The sequence below is a fragment of the Pholcus phalangioides genome, unplaced genomic scaffold (genome assembly GCF_987345545.1).
Source record: "Pholcus phalangioides strain wild (caught in Gottingen) unplaced genomic scaffold, Ppha-v1.0 ptg000027l_1, whole genome shotgun sequence".
In the NCBI taxonomy this organism is placed as follows: domain Eukaryota; kingdom Metazoa; phylum Arthropoda; class Arachnida; order Araneae; family Pholcidae; genus Pholcus; species Pholcus phalangioides.
The window spans coordinates 12,704,644-12,732,499 of record NW_028301617.1 but is presented as its reverse complement, the minus strand read 5'-3'; the positions used below and the strand labels follow the sequence as shown (position 1 = coordinate 12,732,499).

At 38.1% G+C, this 27,856-nt stretch overlaps 1 protein-coding gene across 2 annotated transcripts in view; it reads left to right on the top strand.

Moving 5' to 3' along the window:
* The window catches only part of LOC149068460 (uncharacterized), a 28,976-nt gene extending 3,739 nt beyond the window's left edge, over positions 1-25,237 (top strand). Inside the window, exon 2 of one of the 2 annotated variants that reach the window (XR_016195249.1) lies at positions 22,681-25,237. Coding sequence is in view for 1 of the 2 variants with exons in the window: in XM_089251959.1 (XP_089108085.1) it covers positions 9,953-10,825 (873 nt within the window). In the remaining variant the exon portion in view is untranslated. Of the gene's footprint in view, positions 1-9,004; positions 12,422-22,680 lie in introns of those variants that run through there. The other variant, XM_089251959.1, reaches the window with a different exon arrangement.
* Positions 25,238-27,856: the final 2,619 nt, after the last annotated feature.

Here is a 27,856-nt window from a genome sequence, read left to right as displayed (position 1 = left end):
CGCCTCCTTCATGAGCCGCCCCTGACTAGTCAATGAAAGTAAAAGAACCGATGCAAGATGTACAGAAAACTTGATGTTATGAAGATATTTATTTTTTGAGATGTTGATTTTTTTAAAGAAGGAAAAAACTCATCTGTGCCTCTATATACCGGGAGTCCCACCTGATATATTTTATATGAAAGAATCTAATTATACGCTGGTAAATTAACTTTTTTTTTTCAATGAACCTTTGGATTGAACATCTTTTTGGAAACTAATTATTTCATTCACAGGGATAGCAATGAATGATAAGGGGGGGAAGAGACCATACTTAAATTTTTTCGAGAGGGGCCCACTTTCACTCTCAAAGGACCCAGGTAAATCAAAGTAAAGCAGCATCTCTGCTTCGGTATCACGAACCTCATTAAGACACCATCGCAGGATGTATAAAATTCAAATAGCAGTATATTTCTGTTAATGGACCCAGCAAGTAACAATTCAATTTCGAGAAAATGCTTTTGAATTTTGGGCAGCAAAAAAAGTGTTGGTGAATTTTTGAGAATTAAAATATTTTTTTACTAGAATTTACATTTTATATTAAAATTTTTTAACTGTCCAAGATTTGCATTTTGTTTATTTTTTCCATCTTCAACTTGATATAAGTTGGTTTGGAATCCGCATTTTGTGACGCGTTAGTTTGGCTAAGCTTCTCTCTCATTTGGCTACAACTTTTTACATCTGATTAGCCAAATTGCTACAATTGATAAAAAGTCAGGGGAAACCCTGATACAAATCCACTTACAACCAGGAACTCTTGAGCTATAGGTTTCGATTCAATCTTGATCACAACTACATTTACAGCCAGTGATTCTTGAGCTATCTGTCACGACCCCCATTTTATTTGCAGGGGCTTCTGCACAAATCGTCTTACAGCCAGGGATTATGTTGAACCATGAGTTATATATAACCTAGACTTGATTCAGGTGAAAATGGAGTTTTTTGTCAATTGCCCTTATGGGTGCCAAGTTGGCACCAAGACCTCGGGTTGCAACCATAGAGCATTCTGAGGTATAGTGTAAGGAAATAAAAAAGCATTTCTTTATATCTCACCTGTTTTTCTTTTTTATTCTTCCTTCCTTCAATGTAACAATCCACGTTAGACATCGGAATAATCCTTGCGGCATACACACGTGTAATAATCCACTTAATAACATGCATCTATGGATTCTAATGGACAGCACACTGGTACTACTTTGTAGTACCTGGTACACTGGTACTGGTAAAATTTAAAAAAAAAATCATGCAGAAATGCAAAATTAAAATTGCTACCGCTATAACCATAGATGCGATTTTGATTTTACTTAGTCGTGACGCCTTGTTATAAATAATAAAAAATGAATTAAAAAAGAAATGCTGTGGCTTGCTGCAATGCAAATATATTGCAATAGTTATGAATCAACAAATGATAGCAGGGCCCAGCTTCGCGAGTCATTATTATTGACAACTTTTCACACCTGAACCGCATTTGATTAAATCAGAAAAAAAATTTAATTTTTTTAAATGTCCCCTTATTAGTATTGTAATACAATATTAATTATACAGGGCTTTTGGCTACTATGTCTATTTCCTGGTATCAATATGATTTCACTAAGTAGGTTTGAAGCCCTGGCAGACAAAGAAAGCAGTATAATCCAGTTGGAGCAGGCAAGCACAGAGAAAATAAACTTTTCCAAGGTGCCACATTTGGTGACTTTCTGAAGGGTATCTAAAGTCCATGCCATCCAGTTATAGAAACCCGGATTCTCTTTTAAATAATGAAAAGGGTGAGGATGTATATACGGAATTGGATGTTTATATATATATATATATATATACACGGGGGGGGGGGGGGATTATAAAAAAACTATCCCGACATATGGGCCCCTAACTGTCATACCATTCACAGAAACTGAATGAAATTTTGGCATAAGGTATTTTGAGGTATGCGCTCAAGAATGGAAAACAACAGTGTCGCTCTAACAGTTACGGTTACAGTGAGAAAATATCAAATGGCAGCACCAAGTTTTTTGTATTGGAATGCGATCTCCATACTGAAAAACACTAAATAGCGTTGGAATGGCACCTGTAGCACGGAAATCCCTGGAGCTAGGCGAGGAAAAAGTAAAAAGGACTTTGCCGTGCACCAGAGCATTAATGTTCATTTCATTCGTCACACCGTTTCTTCGGCTGAGATCCCAGCCTGACCCAGTCCTCCACAAGGTCATGTGGAAAACACAATAAAATGCTTTATTTTATGCTGCTTCTCTGTCCTTATTGGTTGTCCTCACTTTTAGCCTATCTACCGCCGGTGATTTTCATGCTACAGTTGCCGTTCGAACGCTATTTAGGGTTTTTCACAATGGAGATCACATTCCAATACAAAAAACTTGGTGTTGCCATTTGATATTTTCGAAATTTTCTCACTGTAACCGTAACTGTTAGAGTGACACTGTTGTTTTCCATATCATTCTTGAGCGCATACATCAAAATACCTTATGCCAAAATTTCATTCAGTTTCTGTGAATGGTATGATAGTTAGGGGCCCATATGTCGGGATAGTTTTTTTATAATCACCCTGTATATATATATTTGGTATATGGCAGGAGGCTTGAAGTGATGTTATGCACCTCGATCTTTAAGAGGAATGCAAGGCTCCCACTTGTCCTAATTTTCCTATTTTTTTATTAAATCCTATAAACAAAATTCACGTAATTGGTTTTAATTAAGCAGGGAATCATCAATATATTGCCAAATGTTACAAATGTTGTGGATTGCAATTAATAACTCTGCCAAAGCAGAAATTGTATTGTTTTCAAGGTTATTCACAGGGTGGGGGGGGGGGGAGGTTTATGTGGACGATTTAGTTTTAATTTTTCATTTGCTTGGTTTTAGGATTCAACAAGTACAGTCAGTAGTCATTAATAAAAGTGCATTTGCATAGCCTATTTGAAATATTTCAGATAGCTTTTTCTCTGTTAAACAAACCTGTCAACTCTGTTACAGGAAGCATTTTTGCAGTTCAAGAGGCAAAAAAAAATTAAACAACATCCAAACTAAGATATTAAATTATAAATTAGCAATCCTTTGTCTGTCAGAAATAGAATGTTTTGATTTTAAGCAGGGTTGGCAGGTTTTTGATACATGGCAGTTTTTGACGGTTTAAACCGTCACGTCAAAAACCTTTATCAAAAATCTCAAATATTGCTTTGCAATATAAAAATTCCCATTGGAAATGCACACATAAATTGCTTGTAATGTTTAAAGTCACTATGTTATGCAAGGAATAAATATTTAATATGATTCTAAAATAATTTTACAGAATTATTTTGGACAAATTTTTTTTTTTCCCCTTATAAAAAGATACAATTTGAATAAAGCCTAGCATAAACACTGAAGGAAAAACTATGGAATGATTTGACATTCTCTGATTCAAGATGATTCTTGACCTTCCAAATTTTCTCCAACTGCTTATACATGTGCTTTGATATGAACCATCTTCTGTACTCTTTTTACAACAGATAAGTGTTTAAAAAAGTTCATTACATCATATATGTAATGTTAATTTCTATTGTTATTAAATTATCTAGATAATCACTGAGATACTCTTATTATGCATATTGCTGCATTGAAATATATCTAGCGATCAAAATACTAAATTATAGAACTAAAATGTCATTTAATTTGGCAATGCTAGCTTGTACATGAAGCTTAAGAAACTCCTGTAACTTATCCTTAGTCAAACTTAGTTATTATTACTTTTGCATTATGATATGGTATATTTACTAGCATTTATAATGCAATGGTTTTCCAATTGAAGCTGTATTTAATTTTCAATGTGCAAAACAAATGCGGGTATCAAGCCCTGTGAGCTCTCGGTTTTGGTTGAAAATACTCTTTAAAACTCTGTGAATTTATACATCCTGAGCTGTAAGAAATATTTAGATGAAAATAAATGAGTTTAATTAGTGTATTAACAGATTCTGTGTGAGAATTTTTACATGAAATAAAATTTTGTGCAGATTAGAAAATTTAAAATATTGAAGTAGATTTTTTCCTAGTAATAATTCCGAATATAAAACCCTTTAATCTACATAAAAGTGTGTTTTTATTTAACATATCTATCAGGTTAAAAAACTATTTACAATATTGACAATACGTTTTTTACTGTTTTAAGTTATTTCGATTTTAATACTGATTTTTAGTTTCTGAAGTTTAAAACCTAACTCTGTGATGCCTCTATCATACATATTTTGAATAAGCAGCTCTATTCCACTTAGCAAAGTGAACACAGGTAATCAGTAGCTTAGATAAAAATGAACCACAAAATTATATTTTATATGTTTTAGACTCTTATGTTGAGAAATTTGAAATTGCAAATCATAATTAATATTTTGTTTCAATTATTTTAAAAAATTAATGTTTAAAAACAAAATGTAATGTACAAAAAAAGTAAGTTTCTCATCAAGTTTCTCACCTATTGTGTTTAAAACATTATCAAAAAGCATTCATTTATGTTTTTGACAGTTTAAACCAGTTTTAGACAGTTTAAATCTGTTTTTGATGCTTGTCATGTCAAAAACCCAGCCCTAGTAGTTGAATCAGAATCTAAAATTTTGGTCCGTTTTGCCTTCACAAAATTCCTGATCTGAAAAATGGACCCTGCACAAAATAAAAATTAATAAAACTATAAATTTGGCATTTCATTTCGTTTGGTACAGATTAACTAGATTATTTCACTTCTCACAAAAGCAGGACCCTACAAAAAATGTCTGGACAGACCCCTATGAGTGTATATGTAAAAAATAAACTTTTCTGTGTGCCATTCCAAAAAAAAAAAAAAAAAAATCCATGAAAATGACCAAGAGAAAAAAATCAAAATATAGTTTCTATGATTCTTGTGAAGTTCAATGTTTTTTTGAAAAATTCTCTTCATCTTGTAAAGATTCAGCAGTTTTAGCCTGTACATTATGATGGGAATGTATAATTATCTGCAAAAAAAAAAAAAAACGACTCTGATGTGTGTGTATTGTACTATGTGGACATATCAGTTTCATCTCTTTATGGGCACTAGTCTAAAACATTGCCTTTCGTCAATGTTCTTCTGCAGCACTGACACTCATGTGAGTTTTCTTCAGTTTTAAAATTGGTCAGAGGCTATAAATTCTGTTTAAATCGATATAAAACTGGTATTGCCTTCATCTGCATCATCGTTATGTTATCTCGCTGATGATTGAACCCCCATACTATTAAAGATGTGTTTGAAAGGAGAGCAAAATAAAATCTGTTATAGTTTCTATGATTCTCCTGAAGTCTGATGTTTCTCTGCATATCCTCTTGTAAAGCATCTGGTGTTTTATTTTGCAGATTATGATGGATGGAATGTTTGATTATCTGCAAAAGAAAAGTAGTCACAAAGTCTAAATCTATTAAAATCAAGGTTGGCAAGTTTTTGGTCAATCCATGGTATTTGCCATACCGTCCAAAACACCTACTTCAAAAATCATGTATGAAAAATGGAAATCAAAGTAAAGAGAAATAATGGGTCACATTAATAAAAAGAACGAAATGCTTACAAGCAAATATAAAAGCAAAAACCATCCATCTGTATTAATAATGATTACCTTTTACTTGCAAGTAAATCCTTCTAATATGAGTAAAAGGTGAATCAGAGCCACACTCATGTTGATACCTATAGGTCTGCCGATCGTGCAGATTACAATGGTCAACAACTTTTACTTTTTTTTAATTAAAAAAATTGAAAATTTTCTTATGCATATCATTATTTTAAGAGACATAAATAGCAGAAATAATAATTTTTTGTACAGCGATATTTGTTTTCATAACAGATTGGACAAAACCCATGACTTTTGGTCATAAAACCCAAAAAATGAAATATTATTGCGAAAATAAAAGGGAAAATATTTATAAAATATAAAACTTAAATAACTTTATAAAATACTAGCTATAATACCCGGCGTTGACCGGGTTTTCTTCAATGAGGCTTTTTGGATCATGCGATATCTCCCTCTTTCTTTGACGGCGTTGCAAACCGTGTCAAAGTTAACCAATATGGCAACTTCCAGTGCGACTCATGAAAAAAACAAATTTAGATTTAAAGAAACGTAGAAATGAATATTTTTTCTCCCTTTTTAAGGGCGCTAAGTGTTTCGATTCCCTTCCCTCCCACGAACTTCAGGTTATCCATCACTGCCTATTCCAGCTTCCAAAAATGCTTAATTAAACCTGTGGAATTTCTTCGATGTGTGTTTACAGGCCCATAATTAATTTTAAAAAACATCCTAAACTATATGAATTTATGCAGTTTAATATTAAAAGACAATACAGACACATTTTCATTTTCGAGCTTGAGAAGATGTGAATAAAAAGTTGAAATCAATGTTATTTTGTATGAATACCCAACTCAAAAGTAGGTCCGGCTAATTACTTCATATTTAATTTTTTGGGCTTCGTATATCTCTAAGCGAACTCAATATTTCAAAAATTGGGAATTCAATACAATTTTTAAAATTATTTATGTGACAGAAAACCCCACTAAATTTCCGCATTTCTACGTTAAAATCGGCAATTTTAACACTGATTTCTATGAGGATCACCTAAAAAGCCTCATTACTGAGAGTATTGAAAATGTGGCAAACCATTATAAAGACACAAACTATTATTCATATTCTTGCAGTGTTGAAGAAGTGACAAACCATTGTAAAGGCATATGCACATCTGAAACGCATTGCTAGGGAACCACGGTAACCAAAGTAAACGTTCGGAAAGTGATTGTTGAGGTCCAAAAACCATTGTTGCCCGACAGTTTTTTACCCATTTGGGGCGTTTGCCCTACTCTGACGAAATTTTAAAGTAGCCTATCGTTCAAGTCGGGTCCCATTTGGTATATATGAGAAATTTGGCGACGATCGATCTAAAATTGTAGATTTGTATGGAGAACATATACACAGACAGACAAAAAATCAATTTTATATCTATATATATAAAATTGATTTTCTGTGTGTGTGTGTGTTCTCTATACAAATCTACAATTTTAGATCGATCGTCACCAAATTTTGCATATATACCAAATGGAACCCGACTTGAACGATAGGCTACTTTAAAATTTCGTCAGACCAGGGCAAATGCCCAAATGGGCAAAAAACTGTCCGGCAACAATGGTTTTTGGGCCTCAACAATCACTTTCCGAACGTTTACTTTGGTTACCGTGGTTCCCTAGCGATGAGTTTCAGACGTCTTTATGTCTTTACAATGGTTTGTCACTTCTTTAATGCTGCCAGTTATGCATAATAGTTTATGCCTTTATAATGGTTTGCCACATTTTCAATACTCTCAGTAATGAGCCTTTTTGAATAGAGGTTATAATCATCACCATCATCGCTTTGATGGTCAGGAAAAGGGTGATCCTCATAGAAATCAGTATTAAAATTGCCGATTTAACTGCATAAATACGGAAATTTAGTGGGGGGGGGGGGGTTCCTGCCACATCAATAATTTAAAAAATTAAATTGAATTCTCGATTTTTGAAATATTGAATTCGCTTGGAGATACGAAGCCCAGAAAATTAAGTATGAAGTAATTAGCCGGATCCACTTTTGAGTTGGATATCCATGCAATAACATTGATTTCAACTTTTTATTTATATCTTCTCAAGCATGAAAATTAATGTCTCCGTATTGTCTTTTGATATTTATTTGCATAAATTCATATAGTTTAGGATGTTTTTAAAATTAGTTATGGGCCCCGTAAAGTGCATCGAAAAAATTCCACAGCTTTAATTAAGCATTTTTGGAAGCTAAAACAGGCAGAGATGGATAACTTGAAGTTCAGGGGGAGGGAATCGAAATACCTAGCACCCATCAAAAAAAAAGGGGGGGAGGGGACTATTCATTTCTATGTTTCTTTAAATTTAGATTTGTTTATTTCATGAGTCGCACAGGGAGTCGCCAGATTTGTTAACGTGGACAAAGTTTGCATGTCCCACAAAGAGGGAGGTATCACGTGGTCCAAAAAGCCTCATTGAGGAAAACCCGGGCAGCGCCGGGTATTATAGCTAGTATATAGATAAAGTCATTGGCTATAAGCAGGGCTGGAACTAGTGTGGGGGGTTGCAAACTTCCCCGGGCGGCAAAATTTACGGGTGGTATTTTTAGGTGGGAACAAAGAACACAGTTATAAAATTATCAAATTTCATACTTGTGGGATCTGCAAAAATTTGGCCCTGCTATAAGTTAAGATCAATTTTATTTTGAAAATTTACCTTTGAATTTTTATTTCAAAAATGGGGACTGTAGCCTGCATTTTTCTTTTAAGAATGACCCATATACATATTGCTATTTCATGCATAATGATCCATGAATATAATAAAATAACTATTGTAATAAATGTTTTATAATTTATTTTTATTAGTATGTATGTTATTTATCTCCATTTTCGAGATGAGCTAGTTTTTCATTGTGTATTTGTATTTAAGAAAATGAAATCATTGATAAGGAAAAAACTGTATGTGATAGAAATTTTTTACAATCATATTTGAAATCAGCACCCCCCCCCCCCAAAATTAATCCCATTAAACTTATTTGACTCGTGTTATTTTAAAATATGGTAAAATTTGTTGACCAATGCACTCTGCACAATCTGCCGATTTCCGGATATCGACATGAATGGCTCTGGCTCACCTTTCGTTCATTGATTAGAAGGATTTATTTGCAAGTGAAAGGTGATCATTATTGATCTCGATTGAAGGTTTTGCTTTTATTTTTGAGTATTACTTGTATAAGTATTTCATTCTTTTAAATGCATTTCCCATTATCTTTACTTTGATTTCCATTTCTCATGTGTGGTTTTTGAGGTGGGTGTTTTGGACTGTATGGTAAAGACCAAAGATTTTATCATATTGACCAAAATCTTGGCAACCTTGATTGTAATAGATTTAGACTTTGTGATGATGATACTTTTTCTTTTGCAGATAATCAAAGATTCCCATCATAATCTGCAGGATAAAACAGCAGAAGCTTTACAAGAGGATATGCAGAGAAAATTTGTTGAAAAATGTTCGACTATAGAAGAATCGTAGATACTAGCACAGATTTGGTTGCCTGCTCTCCATTCAAACACATCTCTAATATTGTGGGTAAATTAGCTGTGAGATTACATAATCAAGATTGTGTGGATGACAAAAATGTCAGTTTTATATTGCTTTAGACACAATTTATAGCTTTTGATCGATTCCAAACCGAAGAACACTTGCACAAGTCCCAGTGTTGCAGAAGAACATTGATGAAGAAGAATGATTTACACTAGTGTCTGTAAAAATATTCGACTGAAATGTCTACAATGTAGGAAACACACATCAGTGGAATATCTCTGGTAAAACATTTTTAGAAATCAGCATTTTTTAAATCTGCAAAAAATAAGCCACATCTGTAAGAGAACGTTTCATCAGATCAACACCTCAAACGAGCACAAAAAAATTCACTCTGAGGTGGTGCCACATGAGTGTGAATTTTGTGGAAAGAATTGTTTTACAAAAATATAACTTTATACAAAACTTTTGATACATGAGGGAAGCCATACAGTTGAGATTAAACATTTTTTGAAATCAGAGATTTGAACTAATACAAAACAGTCAGCACACAAGAGAAGCTGCATGAATGTGAATTCTGTGTTAAATATTTTTTCGAGTACGCAATTTAAATAAAACGAGGATCCATAGGGGGAGGAAAACCATATAAGTGTGATATTTCAGTGATAAAAAATTTTCTGACATTTACAGTTTTTACCACAGGAAAAGCCCACACTGGGGAGAGGTCACGTGAGTGTGAAAATTGTGGTTAAGCACATTGTCTTGTAGATAATTTAAACATTCACATATCATATTTGTAGTATAACATTATCTAGCTGCAGCATTTTGAATATGCACAAAAGAGTCCTAACGAAAGAGAAGGCACATGAGTGTGATATCTGTCGTAAAACATTTTCTCAAGATAGCTGTTTAAACATTCACAAAAGTGTCCACACGGGAGCGAAGCCACACAAGTGTGAAATCTGTAATAAAACATTTTCTCGAGCAGACACTTTAAACAATCACAAAAGAGTTCATACGGGAGAGAAGCCACACGAGTGTAAAATCTGCAATAAAAAATTTTCTAACCGAAGCAGTCTCAACAATCACAAAAGAATACATACTGGGGAAAAGCCATTTGAGTGTTATATCTGTCATAAAACATTTTCTCAAAGTAGCAATTTAAACACTCACAAAAAATTCCACACAGGAGAGAAGCCATATGAGTGTGAAATCTGTGGTAAAACATTTTCTCAACTTAGCAATTTAAAATTACACCATGGGGTCCATACTAGAGAGAAGCTACATGAGTGTGATATCTGCTGTAAAACATTTTCTCGAGTAGATGCTTTAAACAAACACAAAGGAGTCCATACACTGGAGAAGCCACATGAGTGCAAAATCTGTCGTAAAAAATTTTCTAAACTAGACCATTTAAAATCACACACTATGACCCATACTGGAGAGAAGCCGTATGAGTGTGATATCTGTAATAAAACATTTTCTCGAGCAGACAATTTAAATGTACACAAAAGGGTCCACACAGGAGAGAAACCACACGAGTGTGAAATCTGTGGTAAAAAATTTTCTCAAGTAAGTGATTTAAAATCACACCGCAGGGTCCATACCAGAGAGAAGCCCTACGAGTGTGATATCTGTAGTAAAACGTTTTCTCAAAGTAGCAGTTTGTACCGACACAAAAGCGTACACACGGGAGAGAAGTGACGTGAATGCAATTTTTGTTGCCTGAGGTTTCCAACCTGTTCCCATCTGAAGAAGCACAAGTCGATTCATTCTGAAGGGAGTTCGAATGAAATTTGTGGTGTCAAGCAAATGGCATGAGAATATGTTCTACCCAGCACTTGACAAAACCCAGGTCGCCATGGCGACTAAAAAATTGGTATTGGTGCCAAAATTTGCCTTTGTTTGGATTTTTAAAAATTAAAGTCTGAAAACTACATAAAATTTTTGGAACTTATATTTGCATATGAACACTCATTGCCATAAAAATTTGTGCACCAAGAAATAATTGTGGGATCGAAACGAAAGTTGGCCCGAAGGTACATGTCGGGCAGATATGCAAATAATTAGAAATGCAGCGTGATTGCGCAGTGCGTAATGCCACTAGAGGGCGTTGAACTTCCTTCTCCTTGGAGTATAAAACAGGTAAGCAGAGCTTGCTAGAGTGTATTTAATCGTTTGCAAAGGAAATGCTGAATTAGACCATATGAGCAGTTGTCAGAGGGGAAGAATCATCGGGATGATGGAAGCTGGGTGATCAGCTCGGCGAGTAGCTCGTCAACTAGGCCGTTCTGATTTTACTGTGAGGAGGTGTTGGGACCAGTGGACAGAAGAGACGTCATTTACACGGCGACCAGGTTCAGGACGCCCTCGACAGACCAGTCGTCGAGAAGACCGTAACATCATCCGAAACGCACGCGTAGAGCCAACTGCCTCATTGGCCGCTATCCAGACACAGGCAGCAGCTTCACTACGGGCCCCTGTGTCTTCCCGAACCATCGCAAGGCGCCTGGCTGAAGGACATCTGGTATCGCGGCGCCCATTACGTGTGCTGCCAATGACACCCACCCACCAACGCTTCCGTTTGGAGTGGTGTCGAGCACGACGGGATTGGACTGCAACGGAATGGAACCAGGTCGTCTTCAGCGACGAATCGAGATTCAACTTGAGCAGTGATGACAATCTTGTTCGTGTGTGGAGGCCCCGTGGTGAACGCTTCAATCCTGCCTTTGCTTTACAGCGACACACCGCTCCCACAGCTGGTGTCATGGTATGGGGTGCCATTGCTTACGATACACGGTCACCCCCCTAATATTGATCCATGGCACAATGACAGCCCAGCGGTACGTCCATAACATCCTTCAGCCACATGTGTTGCCACTCATGGCAGGGCTCCCAGGAGCCATTTTTCAACAAGACAATGCTAGGCCACACACAGCAAGGATGTCACAAGACTGCCTCCGCCACATTCCCACCCTTCCCTGGCCTGCTCTATCCCTAGATTTGTCACCAATCGAGCATATCTGGGATCCTTTAGGACGGCAAGTTGGACACCCTACGAGGTTGGTCGAACTAGAGGCGCATTTACAGCAACTGTGGAACACAGTTTCACATTATTTGCTGCACGACAAGATGGGTGGACTACGGAAGAAGCAGGATGAATTTCAGCCCTCCAGACCAGTAAAGCTGATACCAGGGAGAGTCTACAACTTGCGGCCACGTAGGGGTACCGGAAATTCACGAAACTGATACGTCGTTGAACGGTGAACTTTATTGGAGAAACTATAAACACTTAACATGTTAACGTTGTGAATCAATGCACCCCATAATCCAGCTAGCCAGCCGATGTAGCTTCGGGAATGATGAAATCTCCTAATCGCCCAGGAGAATTAAGACGTAGGATGCTTATGGAACAGGAATGTGTTCCTAGAATGAGCTAAAACATCTGGGTGTCCGAACATTGGCTGACTTGGACACTTGGACCAGGACATGTGACGCAAACATGACATCGATTCGTCGTTGTACGGCCTACATGACTAGTGACATCCAACGAACGCGGACGGACCGCCACCAACGGAATTTGATTATCGAGTCTGGACATGCCCCAAGGACGATATAATATCAATTTAGATTTCGATTCTTAGATCATGATTTATCATAATTATTTCGTTGATTTATACTCCTGTAATTGGATTGTTATTCTGTTATACAAATTTATATAGATATATATACATATACATATTTAATAAAATTCCGGATGCACCCATCTTTCGGGAACGCTTTGATATCTCCTTGAGATGGGAAGCGGGGTGTGTCCGGTCCTTCAATGTTCAAGCAACTGTGGAACGAGATGTCTCAGGACATCATACGGAACTTGTATGCCTCAATGCCCACTCGTATCGCATCGTGCATTCGCGCTAGAGGGGGTCCAACAGAGTACTAAAACTTCTGTTCATCTGTACTTTTTTCTGCAATAAATGACCCTTTTTCTTGGATTTTCTAATCACGTACTTATATCAACGTAGTACTTACATGTGTAAAATTTCGTTTCATTTTGACGACGACTTCTGGGTGCGCAAATTTTTATGGCAATGAGTGTATAAACATGGAAAAGAGTCACTATGTCCTTTAAAAGTTAAGAACAAACATTGTTTTGCTCCTAAATAACTGTTCTGGTGCCTAGATATTTTACGATTTGTCAAGCTTGCTCTCCACAATATTTCAGTGGAAGAAACTGCACCTCTTTCATGTGATGAAAAGGGGTGTAAGAGCGACACAGAATAATACACATAAAAAAGATCTAATAAGAAGTCTTCCAAAAGCTATTTTAAAAAATGAAGTGATTGCTTTCTTTCTCATTCGGTGAGAAGTTTACACATGTTTTTACAAATTGAGGTGGTCAAGTAGTTTTCAGTGAAACTTTTACCTATTGACTTGGAAACTAAATTATTAGTGAAACTGTCTCGATGTGCACTATTCTACACTGATTCATTTTATTTTTCTCAGCACCCCACGTGGACTCACAAAAGTTCTCTTATTGAATGTATTAACACTAGGTATTTGGCATAATGAACATTTTTTCATTAAATTAACATGTTCTTTATTTGTTTGTGATTATTGTGTCAAGTGGCCCAAGTAAAATAAATGATTAATTCAAAAATGTCAAAAACAATGTGTGTTGTGTGTAAATTGCTCAATAAAATTCGTCTTTACAGGTTATTACTAATAGCCATTGTAGAATAATCACTTCAAACTTCTAATTGAACATTTAATTAATGCCAAAACAGAGGGCGATTAAATACACAACAGGCGCCATTGCTATCCTGACATCGACTGCCTATCTTGTCAAACACAACATTCATCTTCGAGATCAAGATCGTGCTGCCCTCTGTCGGTCCCTACTTGAATTAGTTATTTTTAAAACATTCCTTCCCTAAAGAAAAGTTGACCAACCGCTTTGGAGGATGTCTGACGCTTGAAGATCTTCGAACTGGTGCAGATGGTTTTACCTTCGCACACTGGTTGTCTTCATTACACTCTCTGTATCTGCGCACTAGCCGCTGTGGTAGTCGAGTGGTCATAGTGACGGACTCGCATCGCGAGGATCCGGGTTCAAACCCCACCGTCGCCATAGTGGTGGTCGGCTGAAGTTGGTTTTCTGTGATTCACAACTTCGAGGCGCAAATGCGAGTCGATCTCCCCATTAAAAGTCTCGCCACAGAGAGCAACAGACCTACAACGATAAATTATTCAATCATTACACTTCACTCATAGTTAGAAAAACAGATGTCAGAACTACACATAACAAGCATTGCACAGAAACAAATTTCACGTCAGGTTTCTCTACACGTACATTCCCGAATGTACCAATTCGTTAGAGGTTCATGTGTGTGGTTTAGTTGTAGTATTTACACACTCAGCAGCCAAGGAACACCAACAAAACTCATCTCACTGTCTTCTTTAGTACCTCCTTGTTTTGCGACTTCTGGTGATGGAATTTCTTCACCTCGGTGTAACTAATCTGCGTTCCTGAAGAGAGAGCCGAAGGTGTTTCCAGGCGCACCATGGATCTATCTACCCGTAGTACCAACAACAGTTCCTTTAATCTAGCGTGGTCATCTGGCGAAGTTCCTTGCCTACACCTCAACTCCAGAATAAAAACTTGTTGCAGGAATAGACTCATCTGGAACGAGAATATATAGTTTTCCTCTGGTCGAATCGAGTCCAACCGAGATCTCAACTGCCTTCCATACATGGGCATCGCTGGAGCAACACCTGAAGAAGCAAGAGGTGTTCTGCATAAGTCAGAGAGTACTCTTTCCAACCTCTCTTTAAAAGAACCAAACTTATTCTTTGCTAACCCAGTCTTGACAGTTATACAAATACAACGTCACAATAGGCAAAATGCCCAAAGAGGTGGCTGAGAAAAAGATGCCTATAACAAATGTGGATGTCATATATTTCAAAAATACAGCAACCCAATTAAAAACTCACAAAAATTATAAACAATATATACACATGATACAATGCCCATAAAGAATATTATAGTTGTCATATTCTAAGTATGGATAGCTTCTCGATTTACCCCAACATGTTTATCGTATTTATTTTTAAACGTGTCAATTGTGTTATAATTAAGGACCTCTACGGGTAAGCTATTCCATTTATTGACAACCCTATTAGAGAAAAATTCCCTATGACACCATAACCTCGCATTGTCCCTTACCAATCGATACTGGTGTCCCCTTGTAAAAGCAGTCGATTGGCGGTGTACTAAAAGTTCATAACCCATCCTATCCATCCCATTGAAAATTTTGAACACTTCGATCATATCTCCTCGGCACTTGCGTTCATCCAATGTAAACATATTCAAAAAATGAAGTGCCTCTTCATAACTCAAGCCTCGTGTGCCAATAAGGACACGCGTAGCTCTTCTCTGCACCCCTTCAACCAAGTCTATGTCCCTCTGTAGGTATGGTCTCCAAAACCTTGCAGCATACTCCAGTCCAGAACGAACTAAGCCTCGAAAAAGCGGAAGAATGACTTTAGGTGAACGCGAAGAGACCTTTTTGAAAATGAGACCAAGCATTCTATTCGATTTTTTGACCACCGCTGAACAATGTTCAGAAAACCTAAGCCGCTCGTCAATGAGAATTCCCAAATCGGTGACCCTAGTTGCATCCGGGATAGCGACACCATTCAACTCGTAAGAGAACCGTGGGTTGTTCGAAGCAAAATGAGCGACCATGCACTTGTCAACGCCAAGCTTCATGCTCCATTCATTCGCCCATGTTCCAATCCTGTTTAACTGGGTCTGGAGCAATTCCTTATCTCTTTGATTCCCGATTACCTCCATTAGCTTCACGTCATCTGCGAATTTGCTAGCAATCCCATCGATACCCTCATCGAGTTTATCGATAAAAAGTGAAAAAAGTATGGGGCCATCACACTTCCTTGAGGAACTCCACTTGTGACGTCTGTCCAACCAGAGAATTCCCCGTTTACCATAACTCGTTGCGACCTATCTCTTAACCACGATTCTATCCAATTCAGCAAGTTGCCTCCTATTCCAATCTCGTGTAAACGCTTCAAGAGTTTGCCATGTTGGACCCGATCGAATGCCTTCTGGCAATCAAGGTAAACAACATCGACATTTTTGCTCTTACCCAAAGCCTTAGTCACGTAATCATAGAAGCAAAGGAGGTTAGTTACACATGACTTCCCCTTCCTGAACCCATGCTGATTATCTGACAATACATTATTCTCGTCTATCCGCTTCATAAACTGCCTTTTGATGATAATTTCCAAAATTTTCGAGAGGGAGCTCGTCAAACTCACTGGACGATAATTTGACATCGCTTCTCTACTACCCTTCTTAAATAACGGAACAACAGTTTCCAATCTCTCGGGACGATACCCTCAGCAACACTACTCCTGTATATCTGTGCGACTGGCCCTAACAATTCATTAGCACATTCCCTGAGAACCCTGGGATAGATATCATCTGGTCCTGGTGCTTTGCTTGCACACACATTTCTTAGAAGATTTAGGACCTCCACGTCTTCTACTTGAATATCGTTGAGGGTTTTATTACCCCATGCAACACCCGTATATCGAATATCATTATCTCCATTAAAAACCGACGCGAAAAAGTCATTGAAAGCACTGCACATGCCTACGTTGCTGTCTACCCTAGAGCCTCCTATCGAGAGGGGGCGAACTGTCCCCTTACATCCATTATTGACGTATCTAAAAAATGATTTAGGGTCAGAGCCAATGTTATCCGCCAACCTAGATTCAACTTCCTTTTTACTATCCCTTATCGCTTTCTTCAACGCTCTTCTTTTATCAGTAAACAGTGATAGGTCACCTCGTCCCCTTTAGCACTCTCTGAATGCTCTTTTCTTTTCAAGATAAAGGTTACGCACGCTATCCGTGAACAATAGAGGGTGCGATGTACAAACACGCTTTTTTTGAACAAAGGGTATGACGTCGTGCAAAACAGAGGACAGCTTCGTACTAAATTCTTCCCATTAACCTACCACCCCTACTGATTCCAACCGGTCTTTGAAAACTTCCGCTAACCTTCTTCTCAAAACATCAAAGTTAGTTCTCCGAAAACAAGGAACCAGTCTTTTGTTATCAACCTTACCCGAGGTTGAGGTTTTTCAAAGGTTAGTGAAATCTGACGATACGATGATCACTGGAAGAAAACTCTTCCCCACCGAAACATGTTCAACAAGATCCTCAGAACTAGTAAGAACTAAATCCAAAATAGCAGTACCCCTAAGTGACTTCTGATACTTCTAGATTTTTTGACTGATACAAAAAATTTTCGAGCACCAACTTAAGAAAGTCTCTTTCTTACTGATCACTAGATCAATGATGACGTTCTTACTGCTCGTTCAGCCAATCCATTTTAGTTTGGATGGTAGGGGGCTGTTTGAATATGCATAATGCCACGACTATGTAAAAACAAAGAAAATTCTTCACTAATGAATGATGACGCTACGTTTTTTAGAAGCCTTAAACGAGAAAACAAGTTATACAATACAGAAACAGTAGTAGCTGAAGAAGTTGAGGGCATAGTAATCGCTTCCATTCCATCCATTTCGAAGTTGCACCTATGACAATGGGCAGTCTTCCACTGACCAGCAAGATCAGTATGTATTCTGTCCCATGGAACTGTGGTCACTGGCCAAGGAACATGTTTGGCAGGAGGCATTTTCTTTGACACGACACACACGAGCTAACAAGAGACTCTATGCCATTATCAATTGTCGGCCACCACACACTTGACTGCTGACATTCCTTGGTGGTTACCATGCAGTTCATCCGAGATAAATCGCAGAGGTATAAAGACTCTAGTTCCAAGTAATATTACACCTTGGTCTACGGAGAGTTCATGTCGGCTGAGCCAGAATTGAGCGGTAAACCTTGACCGAAGTGATGCGCTGCAGGAAGTATTTGTTGGGTCGACAATTCACACTTGTGACAGATCATAGACCCCTGCTCAGTTTGTTGTCAGAAACAAAGCCAGTACATGCTGTAGCAGCTGCACGTATACAACGCTGGGCACTTATTTTGTCGGCTTACTCATACAAAATTCAGTACAGGAAAGGTTTACAACTTGGTCATGTAGATGCATTCAGCTGTCTACCTATGGATATCAAAGGTAATGAAGAACCTGTACCAACAGATGCGGTATTGCTATTGAGACAGTTTGAAGACAGTCCGTTAACTTCTCACCAAATTGTTCCTGCTATCTATGAAAATCCTATTCTGGTGCAAGTCAAAGAAATACACCAAGCATGGCTGGCCAAAGGTTGTCAGGGAGTGAAAGTTCACCTGAAATTATTGATAACACCTTGATATGTGACTTGACTTGGTTTACACTTCCAGCTGACTATACAAGAAAAGACGATAGACCTAAAGGCGCGATCCGATTTCAACCTGCCAGGCTTACTGAACCGTCCTGTACCACTAGCAGAGGTAGCTTCACAATGTTCGATTGACCCACAGACTCACTTGCATCATCCCCAACATCTTGATTGAATGTTTTGTAAATGACTGCAGTCGAATTTCAGTTTTTTCTAGCTTCGGAAAAACGTTGTTGTGCTTACGGTACACTGCCACCGGAATCAATGAAAACGGTGATCGTGAGTCGACGTCCATGGTGATTTCTTTCTCTTCGATATAACAACACACCCGTAATGGTGGTGGAGCCTGTCCCACAGGATCGAGATGAGGCAAACTGTACTTTCTGATGACCTTAGTAGGAGAACACAGTTCTTCTCTCGATGACTCTGTTTGCGACTTGTTGACTTCCGGGGTATTATTTTTCGATTTCGATCGACATACCCGTGTGAGATACCCGATTTTTTTTGCAACTGAAGCAAGTTGAGCTTTTGAACCGGCAGGTGTTGGGCAAATGTCACCGGTCTTCACAACGATAACAGCTTTTGCTTTCCGATGGAACACGTCTCGGTGCCGAAACACTAGATGCTTCGCTCGTTGGTTTCGTTACACGAGTCGATGACGAAACCTCGGATCCATTGTCCGGTTTCTCCTGGGAGGCCTCCACGTCTGAATTTTGTGAACATTGTCCATTGGTTTACGCAATTCAACCGCATCTCTCTCCACCGCTTCCATCGAAACTGCTATTTCCGTTGCGCGAGCTTTTGCAAATTGCAAAATTCTGCTAGATGTCGCAATTCAGCAATATAAATAGAAACCGACTCACCCGCTCGTCTCACGTGACTGTTGAACTTCAAGAATATCGCGCGTTTCCGATCATCGTTTTTGTTATTGTTTGCAATGAAAAATTGCTGCAAACGTTCTGTATATTGAGTCCATGACTCCAGCGCCGGATCGAAACTAGTCACGTTGCCGAAATTCATCATCAGGAGAAACCTAACCAGATCGGCAAGTCACTGAACGAGAGAGAGAAAAAAAAAAAACTTCCAACACGGAGAAAAACATCGTGACTCTTCGCCAATGTAGAATAATCACTTCAAACTTCTAATTGAACATTTAATTAACACAAAAACATAGAGGACAGCGGTTGCACATTATTTTTTTTTTAATTGCATCAATCTTTACCATAACGATGAATTCATATGCGCATGTGAGGTAGTTCAAGAGAAGACAAACTCCGAGCCGATCTGTTTTGTCTGTGCATGGAAGGTAATTCGTAAAGCCGCGTCTAAACCCGCTGCTCTACTCGATGCCCGAACGCGCAAAAGCCTGTTTTCCGTCAAAAACGCCCCACGCTGTGAGCTAAAAACAGGTTTTTGAGTGCTTCAAAACGGTAAGTGAACAGGTTTTTCGTGGCGGGTCCGGACCCGGCTTAATTTGCATAGTGTAATAGTTCTAGAGTTGCTAGACGTCCCACAAGGGCGTATGCAGGTTGGGATTGCATTGGATATTCATGAATTATTAAGGGACAACTTCGGAAAGTTGCTTCGGGAGGGAGGGAGGGGAAGCTCATGTGGTCTGAGCCTTCTAGATTCCAGTGCCAATGAAGTGCTGTATCTAAGGTATTTTCAATTAAAATTTAAAAAGAAAATTAAATTTTTGAGTGGTAATTTTTTCTACTATGATTATGTTGTCCTCGGGGGTACCCCCTAGTGGCGAATCCAGGGAGGGGTGACGGGGGTGATCGCTTCCAAGAGCCTTCAAACAATAGGTGATGGGGCATCGAATAAGAATCGTGGAATCATCGTTTTCTAACCCTTTCGTTTTCCTTTTTTTACACACTTCAGTCCTGAAATACGCCAGCTTGAAGTGTACCAAAAAATGGCCGGAACCTCGAAAAAAAAGCTATTTTCGGCAACTTAAAATTTTAAAGTTTTAAAATAGGTGGGTTAAGAAAATTAATTCTATTACTTTTGTAGCACATCTGGGATTTTCCCAGGGAATGAAGTCGTATTCGTTCGCGGACTCACTGATAATGACATTAACAGGGTGAGGCTAACAGGGCTCGGGACGATTCTCATCATTTTTTGATTTTTCATCGACTATAGTGGGGCCTAAATTATGAAAAATCTCCGCAAAGCCCCCCCCCCACGAAAAAAACCGTAGCTTAAAAGCCCTGCTGCAGAAGTTGAGCATTTGAATATAGTCTCTCTATAATATCTATTAAAATATAGGCCTCTGCCCCATCTAATAATTTAAAGCTTTTATAATTTTAAATCTTTCAGGGGCAAATAAATAAGTACCTGGATTAAACGTTATAAGTGGAGCTTTTCCAAAAACCGTCATAAAAGACGTTGTCAGCGGAAAAACGCTTTGAACCGGAAATATATACCTTTCAAAAAAATAAACCCCACTCCACTGGCCCCGATGGGATCCCAAATCATATTCTCAAATTTTGCGCTGATGAAATCTCTAATTACTTTTTAATTATTTCAACGTCTCATTAAACTCATCTAGCTTGCCCTCTGACTGGAAAATTAATAACATTATATCCTGATTCATATATATAATATATAAATCAGGTTCTCTTTTAAATCCCCTTAATTTCAGACCCATCGCTATCACCTCTACTTGCTGCAAGCTTTTTGCGCACATAACTTTCTTTCTTCGTCGGAATCTTCACCCGTCACCTCAGCTCCAAACCTACATCCTTCCTGTACTCTCATAAGCCTGTGAAATTTGGGACCCCCATACTCGCTCAAACATAGTCAAATTAGAATCTATTCAAAATAAATCCGCCCGCTTCATTCTTAACTGTTGGTCATCCTCCGTCACTGAACTCAAGCGCCAACTCAATATGCAACCGCTTTTTACCCGTAGATATATCTTTCCTTTTTAAAATTCTTCATGGCCATTTTCATATCGACACTTCCAATTTTTTAACTCCAGCTTCATACTTTTCAAAAAGAATTAACCATTCACAAAAATTGAAATCCATCTTTGCATCCACAGATTGTTTCAAATTTGGTTTCTTTCCTCGAACAATAACCGACTGGGACAACCTCCCGTCAAACATTGATTGTACAACAGTTTCCGAGTTCCTTTGTAACATCAATCGTCTCCCTGTCAAACTTCACCGCATTCTCTTGTATAGGCCTCGGCCAAGCAATATTGAATGAATAAATAAATATTAATGAGTATTATCGAAAGATGTTACCACGAAAATGAATCGTACTAAGTGGGAAAAGGTTCTAAGATCAGTACCACAGCCAGATGCGTGGTCAGCATCTTGGTGGCCCATGTAATATGAAAGGGTAGATAAAAGTTGGAATTCACGCTCCCCCCCCCCCCCGGTACAGTGCCCGTGCACCAAACCTACCTCTTCCTAAGTTTCGGCTCTGGGGAACGTTATAAGCGGAATCCACTATATAAAATTGATTATGTGGTGTCGGATGTTCTGCGAGAATTAAATTTAACCACTAGAAGAATCTTTTCAGACAAAAAAATCTAAAAATTAATATTGTGCACTTGATAATCATAATAAATTGTTAGTAAAAATCACTCCATTCTGTATGAAATTAATCTTTTGTTATTTAACGTATCTGTGGCGGAAAAACATGTTTTCGAATAGGTTTTTGACAACCATACTCTGCGCAAATCTTTCAATGGAGCTCGTGTGCACTGAAAGGGACCGCACATGGACGGCCGGACCTAACTCAGGTCAAGCTCTCAACTGCTGACGCTGCCGTCAGATGGCGACTTTTGAAAGGATGACGTCACTCTCCACTATCCATACAAGGTTTTAATAACTGGCTGTTGCGAAGATGAATTTTTGGAAAGAGAGAGATTCTTTGCCTTTGTGGTCTAGGGCGTTCACCCGGAAAGTGAAAGGCCGTGGGTTCGATTCCCCGCAAAGGCAGTTGAATTTTTGCTCTTTCCAAAAATTCATCTTCGCAACAGCCAGTGGTTAAAACCTCGTATATTATCTTTACTTCAAATTTAATTTTTCATGAATGGTTTTTCGAGTTGGGGTTTTACGGTCAGTACAGTAAATATTGGCTTTTACCATACTCTTCAAAACCTTGCCAACCTTGATAAAAATAGATCTAGACTTTGTGATGATGACACTTTTTCTTTTGCAGATAATCGAAGATCCGCATCATAATTTGCTGGACAAAAACAGCTGAATCTGATATAAGAGAAAAGTGTTGAAGAAACATTGAACTTCACAAGAATCATAAACTTACAGATTTGGTTGTCTGCCCTCTATTCAAACACATCTTTAAGAGCAATGGAGAATCGTCTGCAAGGTTGCATAATAAGAATGATGCAGATGAAGGCTACGCCCGTTTTGTTTCCATTTAGACAAAATCTATAGTTTCTGGTCGATTTCATACTGAAGAGAACTCGCATGAGTGTCATTGCTGCTGAAGAACGTTGATAAAAGGGTACGATTTAGACTAGCATTCGTAAAGATATTGTATCTGTGGAAGAACGATTCATACAATCTTCGCTTTAAATAGGCACACGCGAACTTACACTGAGGAGGAGTCATGTGGGCGTGAATTTTGTGGAAAGAATTGTTTTTGGAGAAATTAAAACGTATGCACACGCACACACAAAATATCCCATACATGAGAGAAACTAAATGAGAATGATGATCGTGATGAAAACATTTTCTGACATCAGTGATTTAAACCTATACAAAAGAGTCCACACTTAGAAGAAGCTGCACGAGTGTGAAATCTGCGGTGAAACATTTTGTTGATTGTTGAGTAAAGATATATGATTTAAAATGCGCAAAAAAAAAGTTAAGATTGAAAAGAAGCCACACGAGTGTCAAATCTGCGGTAAAACATTTTCTCGAGTAAGCCATATGAAATCACACAACAGCGTTCACAGTGGAGAGAAGCCACATGAATGTGGAATCTGTCATAAAAAATTTTCTCGAGTGAGCCATTTAAAATTGCACAACAGGGTCCATAGTGGAGAGAGACCACATGAGTGTGATATCTGTGGAAAAACGTTTTCTCAACTGATCCATTTAAAATTACACCACAGGGTCCATACTGGAGAGAAACCACACGAGTGTGATATCTGTCATAAAACGTTTGCTAATAGTAGCAATTTGAACGTGCACAAAAGGGTGCATACCAGAGAGAAGCCACATGAGTGTAATATCTGTCATAAAACATTTTCTCAAAGTAACAGTTTACACATTCACAAAAGAGTCCACACGGGAGAGCAGCCACACGAATGCGATTTTTGTTACCGGAAGTTTTCAACCAGTTCTCGTTTGAGGAAGCACAAGTGTATTAACTCTGAAGGGAGTTCAAATGAAATTGCTAGTGTGAAGGAAACGACTTAATGTGTGTGTGTGTGTGTGTGTGTGTGTGTGTGTGTGTGTGTACGAGTATGTATTACCATGGTATTTCAGTGGGAGAACTTGCGCTTCTTTCGAGTGATAGAAAAGGCTTAGAAGGAAAGAAATAAATGAATGAAAGAGAATCCAATAAGAACTCATCAAAATCTACAGTCGAATCCCGTTTTAAGGAATAACGTTATAGCGAAAATCTCGTTTTAACGAACACTTTTCTTATCTCCTAGATACGTTTACATAGGAATAATACAAAAACCTAGAATTCCTTTATAACGAAATAATTTCTCCGGTCTCTTGGAATTTGTTATAACGGGATTCGACCGTATTTTAAAAATAATGTGAATTTTTTATTTTGTAAAAAGTTTGTAAAGGTATTGCTTATCGATGGGATTAAGCATTTTTCCCACGAATGTTCTATCAGTTGACATGGAAATTAAATTAAAGATGAAGCTTTCTCAATGCATGCATTCCTAAATACAAAGATGGTTTTTTAGTTCAAAAATGTCCGAAAATAATGCTCAACATGAATATCCGTGATGTGTAGATTTTTAAATAAAATTTCTGTTTTCACAGGTCATTGCCAATAGTCGTTGTGTTAGTACATCCTTGTGAAGTTGTGGGTAATTAATATTAAAAGAAAAAAAAGATTTCGAAATTGAGAAATCAATGATTTCAGAATTATTATTATTGAGTCCTTCTTCTTTCTGATCTATCACAATTCGATATTTCCCATATTCGAAACCGTTTTCACGTTAATGGCGTGCTTCATAATCACATGATAATGTATCTCTCCGGTGATCGGATCATATCAACCTGTAGCATGTTTCTCTATCTTCTCTTTTTTTCAATGAAACGCATTTTTTCTCTCCCTAGTGAAAATTCACCAATAGTGGAAGATTAGCGATCATATCGAGAGAAAAGGAAGAGATCATCCTACACTGGTGTAAGAAATTAAGAGAATTTGCAGACTTGGTCGATTATCTCTAGAACTACTGTACCGATTTTAATGAAATTTGATACATACATTGATACAATACAAAACAAATAACCATTCAATAATTGTAATACACACGCATGATCGTGCGTAACACTCGTTGGAGTCGGAAGGTATGGAAACAGCGGTTGCAGAATAAACAAAAAAATGGGTTAATAGGGGGGTATGGTCCCCTCTTACAGATATACAGGTCTCGCAACGTGATTTCATACTTGAAATAAGACAATACTGTGTCGCATATGTATCTAATACTTTCACATATATTGTTAAATATGTATGTACATATCATTTTAGCCTTCTACTGTTAAGCGTCACAGCATGAAATATAGGCACAGATACGAAAAATAATTCAATCATTTGTATATGCTAAAGAATAAAATCTCTGTCGTTGCTCCTGGCAAAGTAATAAAACTGACCACACTGTAAACAGTGAGGGAAATGGATCGTTGTTTTCTTTTTTTTTTTGCCTTTTAGTGGTTCTGTATTGATTTCGAAAAATTATTGTGGCAACAATTTTTTTGTTGATATAATGGATTTTATCAATTTAATAATTGATAATTTTTTTTGTTAGTATAGTGGTGCCCTCTGCTGTCGAAATCGGGGAAATGACGTTTCTAAGGGTGCGCACACGAGTGACCCTTCTTTCCCAGTTTCCCAATCTAATAACCTTACTCTGGAGAGAATGTCGAGTTACTAGCCGAACATTCACAGTTTTTCTGCAAAAATTTAAATATTCAGTAAAAAAAAATTTATGCAGTGGAACCTCCCTTAAAAGACACTTTTCTGATCCTCGATTCTGTGGAGTAGGGCTTTAAGGTGTTTCACTCCCCGTTGGCGGACACTCTCGATAGCTGATTGTAAAATCAGGATAACTCTTTCCCCCCCCCGCCCCCCCCCAACTGTAATTTGTGAATTTTTGTTCTTGAATCGGGAATTTATCATATTCAATGGTGATTATGTTCAATTCCAAATTCGTATTGGTAAATATGATAATTCATCAATTAATTACTTAATTAACTGAACTATGGTCCAGGATGCTGAATCCAAATGGTAATGTTGGTTTTTATACGAAGGTTTTTAATAACTGGCTGATGTGAAGATATATTTTGGAAAGAGCGAAAATTCATCTGCCCCTGCGGAGAATCTAACCCACGTCCTTTCACTTTCCGGGTAAACACTTGTGACCACTGGACTACAGAGGCAATGAATACCGCGATCTTCCCTTGGAGCTCATGTGCACTGAACGGGACCGTACACGATAGCGGAGAATGACATCATCCTCGGATAAGTCGCCATCTGGTGGCACTGCCAGCAATTATGAACTTTTCCTGAGTTAGGTCCAACCGTCCATGTACGGTCCCGTTCAGTGCACGCGAGCTCCAAGGAAAGATCGAGATATTCGTTGCCTCTGTAGTCTAGGGCGTTCACCCGAAAAGTGAAAGGACGTGGGTTCGATTCCCCGCAGGGGCAGTTGAATTTTCTCTTTCCAAAATATATTCTTATCAGCCAGCTTTCAAAAACCCTTGCATGGACAGTGCCATCTTAACCCATGGACCCACACGGGCACGGCCCGGGGCCTCAGAAAAACAAGAATTAGTTGAACTTTTCGAGAATTTGTCAGTTAGGGTCTCAGAAAAATGACTTGGCCCATGATGCTTTTAAGACGGTCCAGCGTATGGATAGCGGAGAGTGACATTATCCTCGGATAATGTTGGTTTTGTTTGCACATGTTGATACGTGTGAAGACAGCCAACATAACTGATAATGTTTTTATGAATGTGTTTATTCTTTCTTTATACTTATTTTAATTTAATTTTTTGTTGCAAAATATATGTAGTGAACGTATCATGCACTGGAAAACACAATTAATTCGTTTAATGAAGAGAAAAAAATTAGAAATTTTTATATATTTATCAGATTTTCCAACTTTAACTTGGAATTATGCATAATCGCCGGTAAATGATAAATGTAGTGAAATTTAATCAAACTTTCTTCATACCGAAACGATAAGCATAACTCTCTGGTGTATCATTTTTACGCCCATAGGAACCAATTGCGACCGAAGCCAAACGTAATAAATGTCAAAGGTGTATAAACGAGGTTCTACTGTAGATTGTATCTTCCCTATAGCGGACACTCCCCATTAGCGGACAAAAGTTTTGGTCACATGGGTGTCCGTTATCGAGAGGTTCTACTGTATATTCATTTTTTTTCCTCTCTCTTTTTGGGGGGCCTATAATTAAGAGAATAACTAAGGTGACAATACGTTGCATATTTCCTGTGGCAATCCCGGTTTATCTGTTTTTTCACTGTCCCGACATTTTTGCGAAAATGATCCGATTTTTCGCGTATTTCCAAAGAAGCCAACTTATACAAATACAACGCCACAACAGGCAAAATTCCCAACGAGGTGGCTGAGGAAAAGATGCTCATAATAAATATGGATGTCATATTTGACTACTTGACTTTTTATTCTTCAAATGAATGACTGAAACTGTCTTTCCAACTTAGATACAGTCGAATACCGTTATAGCGAAAATCTCAGTTTAGTTTAGAACCGAGCACGCCCAGGCTCTGTCGCTTTTGTGATATAAGCTCATTGATCGTGAGATCGTGGGCGTGCCAACGAAAACTCAAATCTGCAAGCCGGCCGGGAAAGCACATCCGGTTCGGACCAACCTCCCGACACCCGCGACAAGGCCCCGCCGGTGTGGCCCACAGCGCCCCAACACGCCCCGCGAAGGGAGACCACCCCCACGAACTTCCATTGCGGACCCGCCACAGGACGGGAATCTCGTTTTAACGAACACTTTTCTAATCCACCAGATAAGTTCACATAAAAACAATACAAAAACCTGGAATTCCGTTACAACGAAGTGATTTCTCCGGTCTCTTGAAGTTCGTTATAACGGGATTTGACTGTATTACATTACGGTGTGTATTG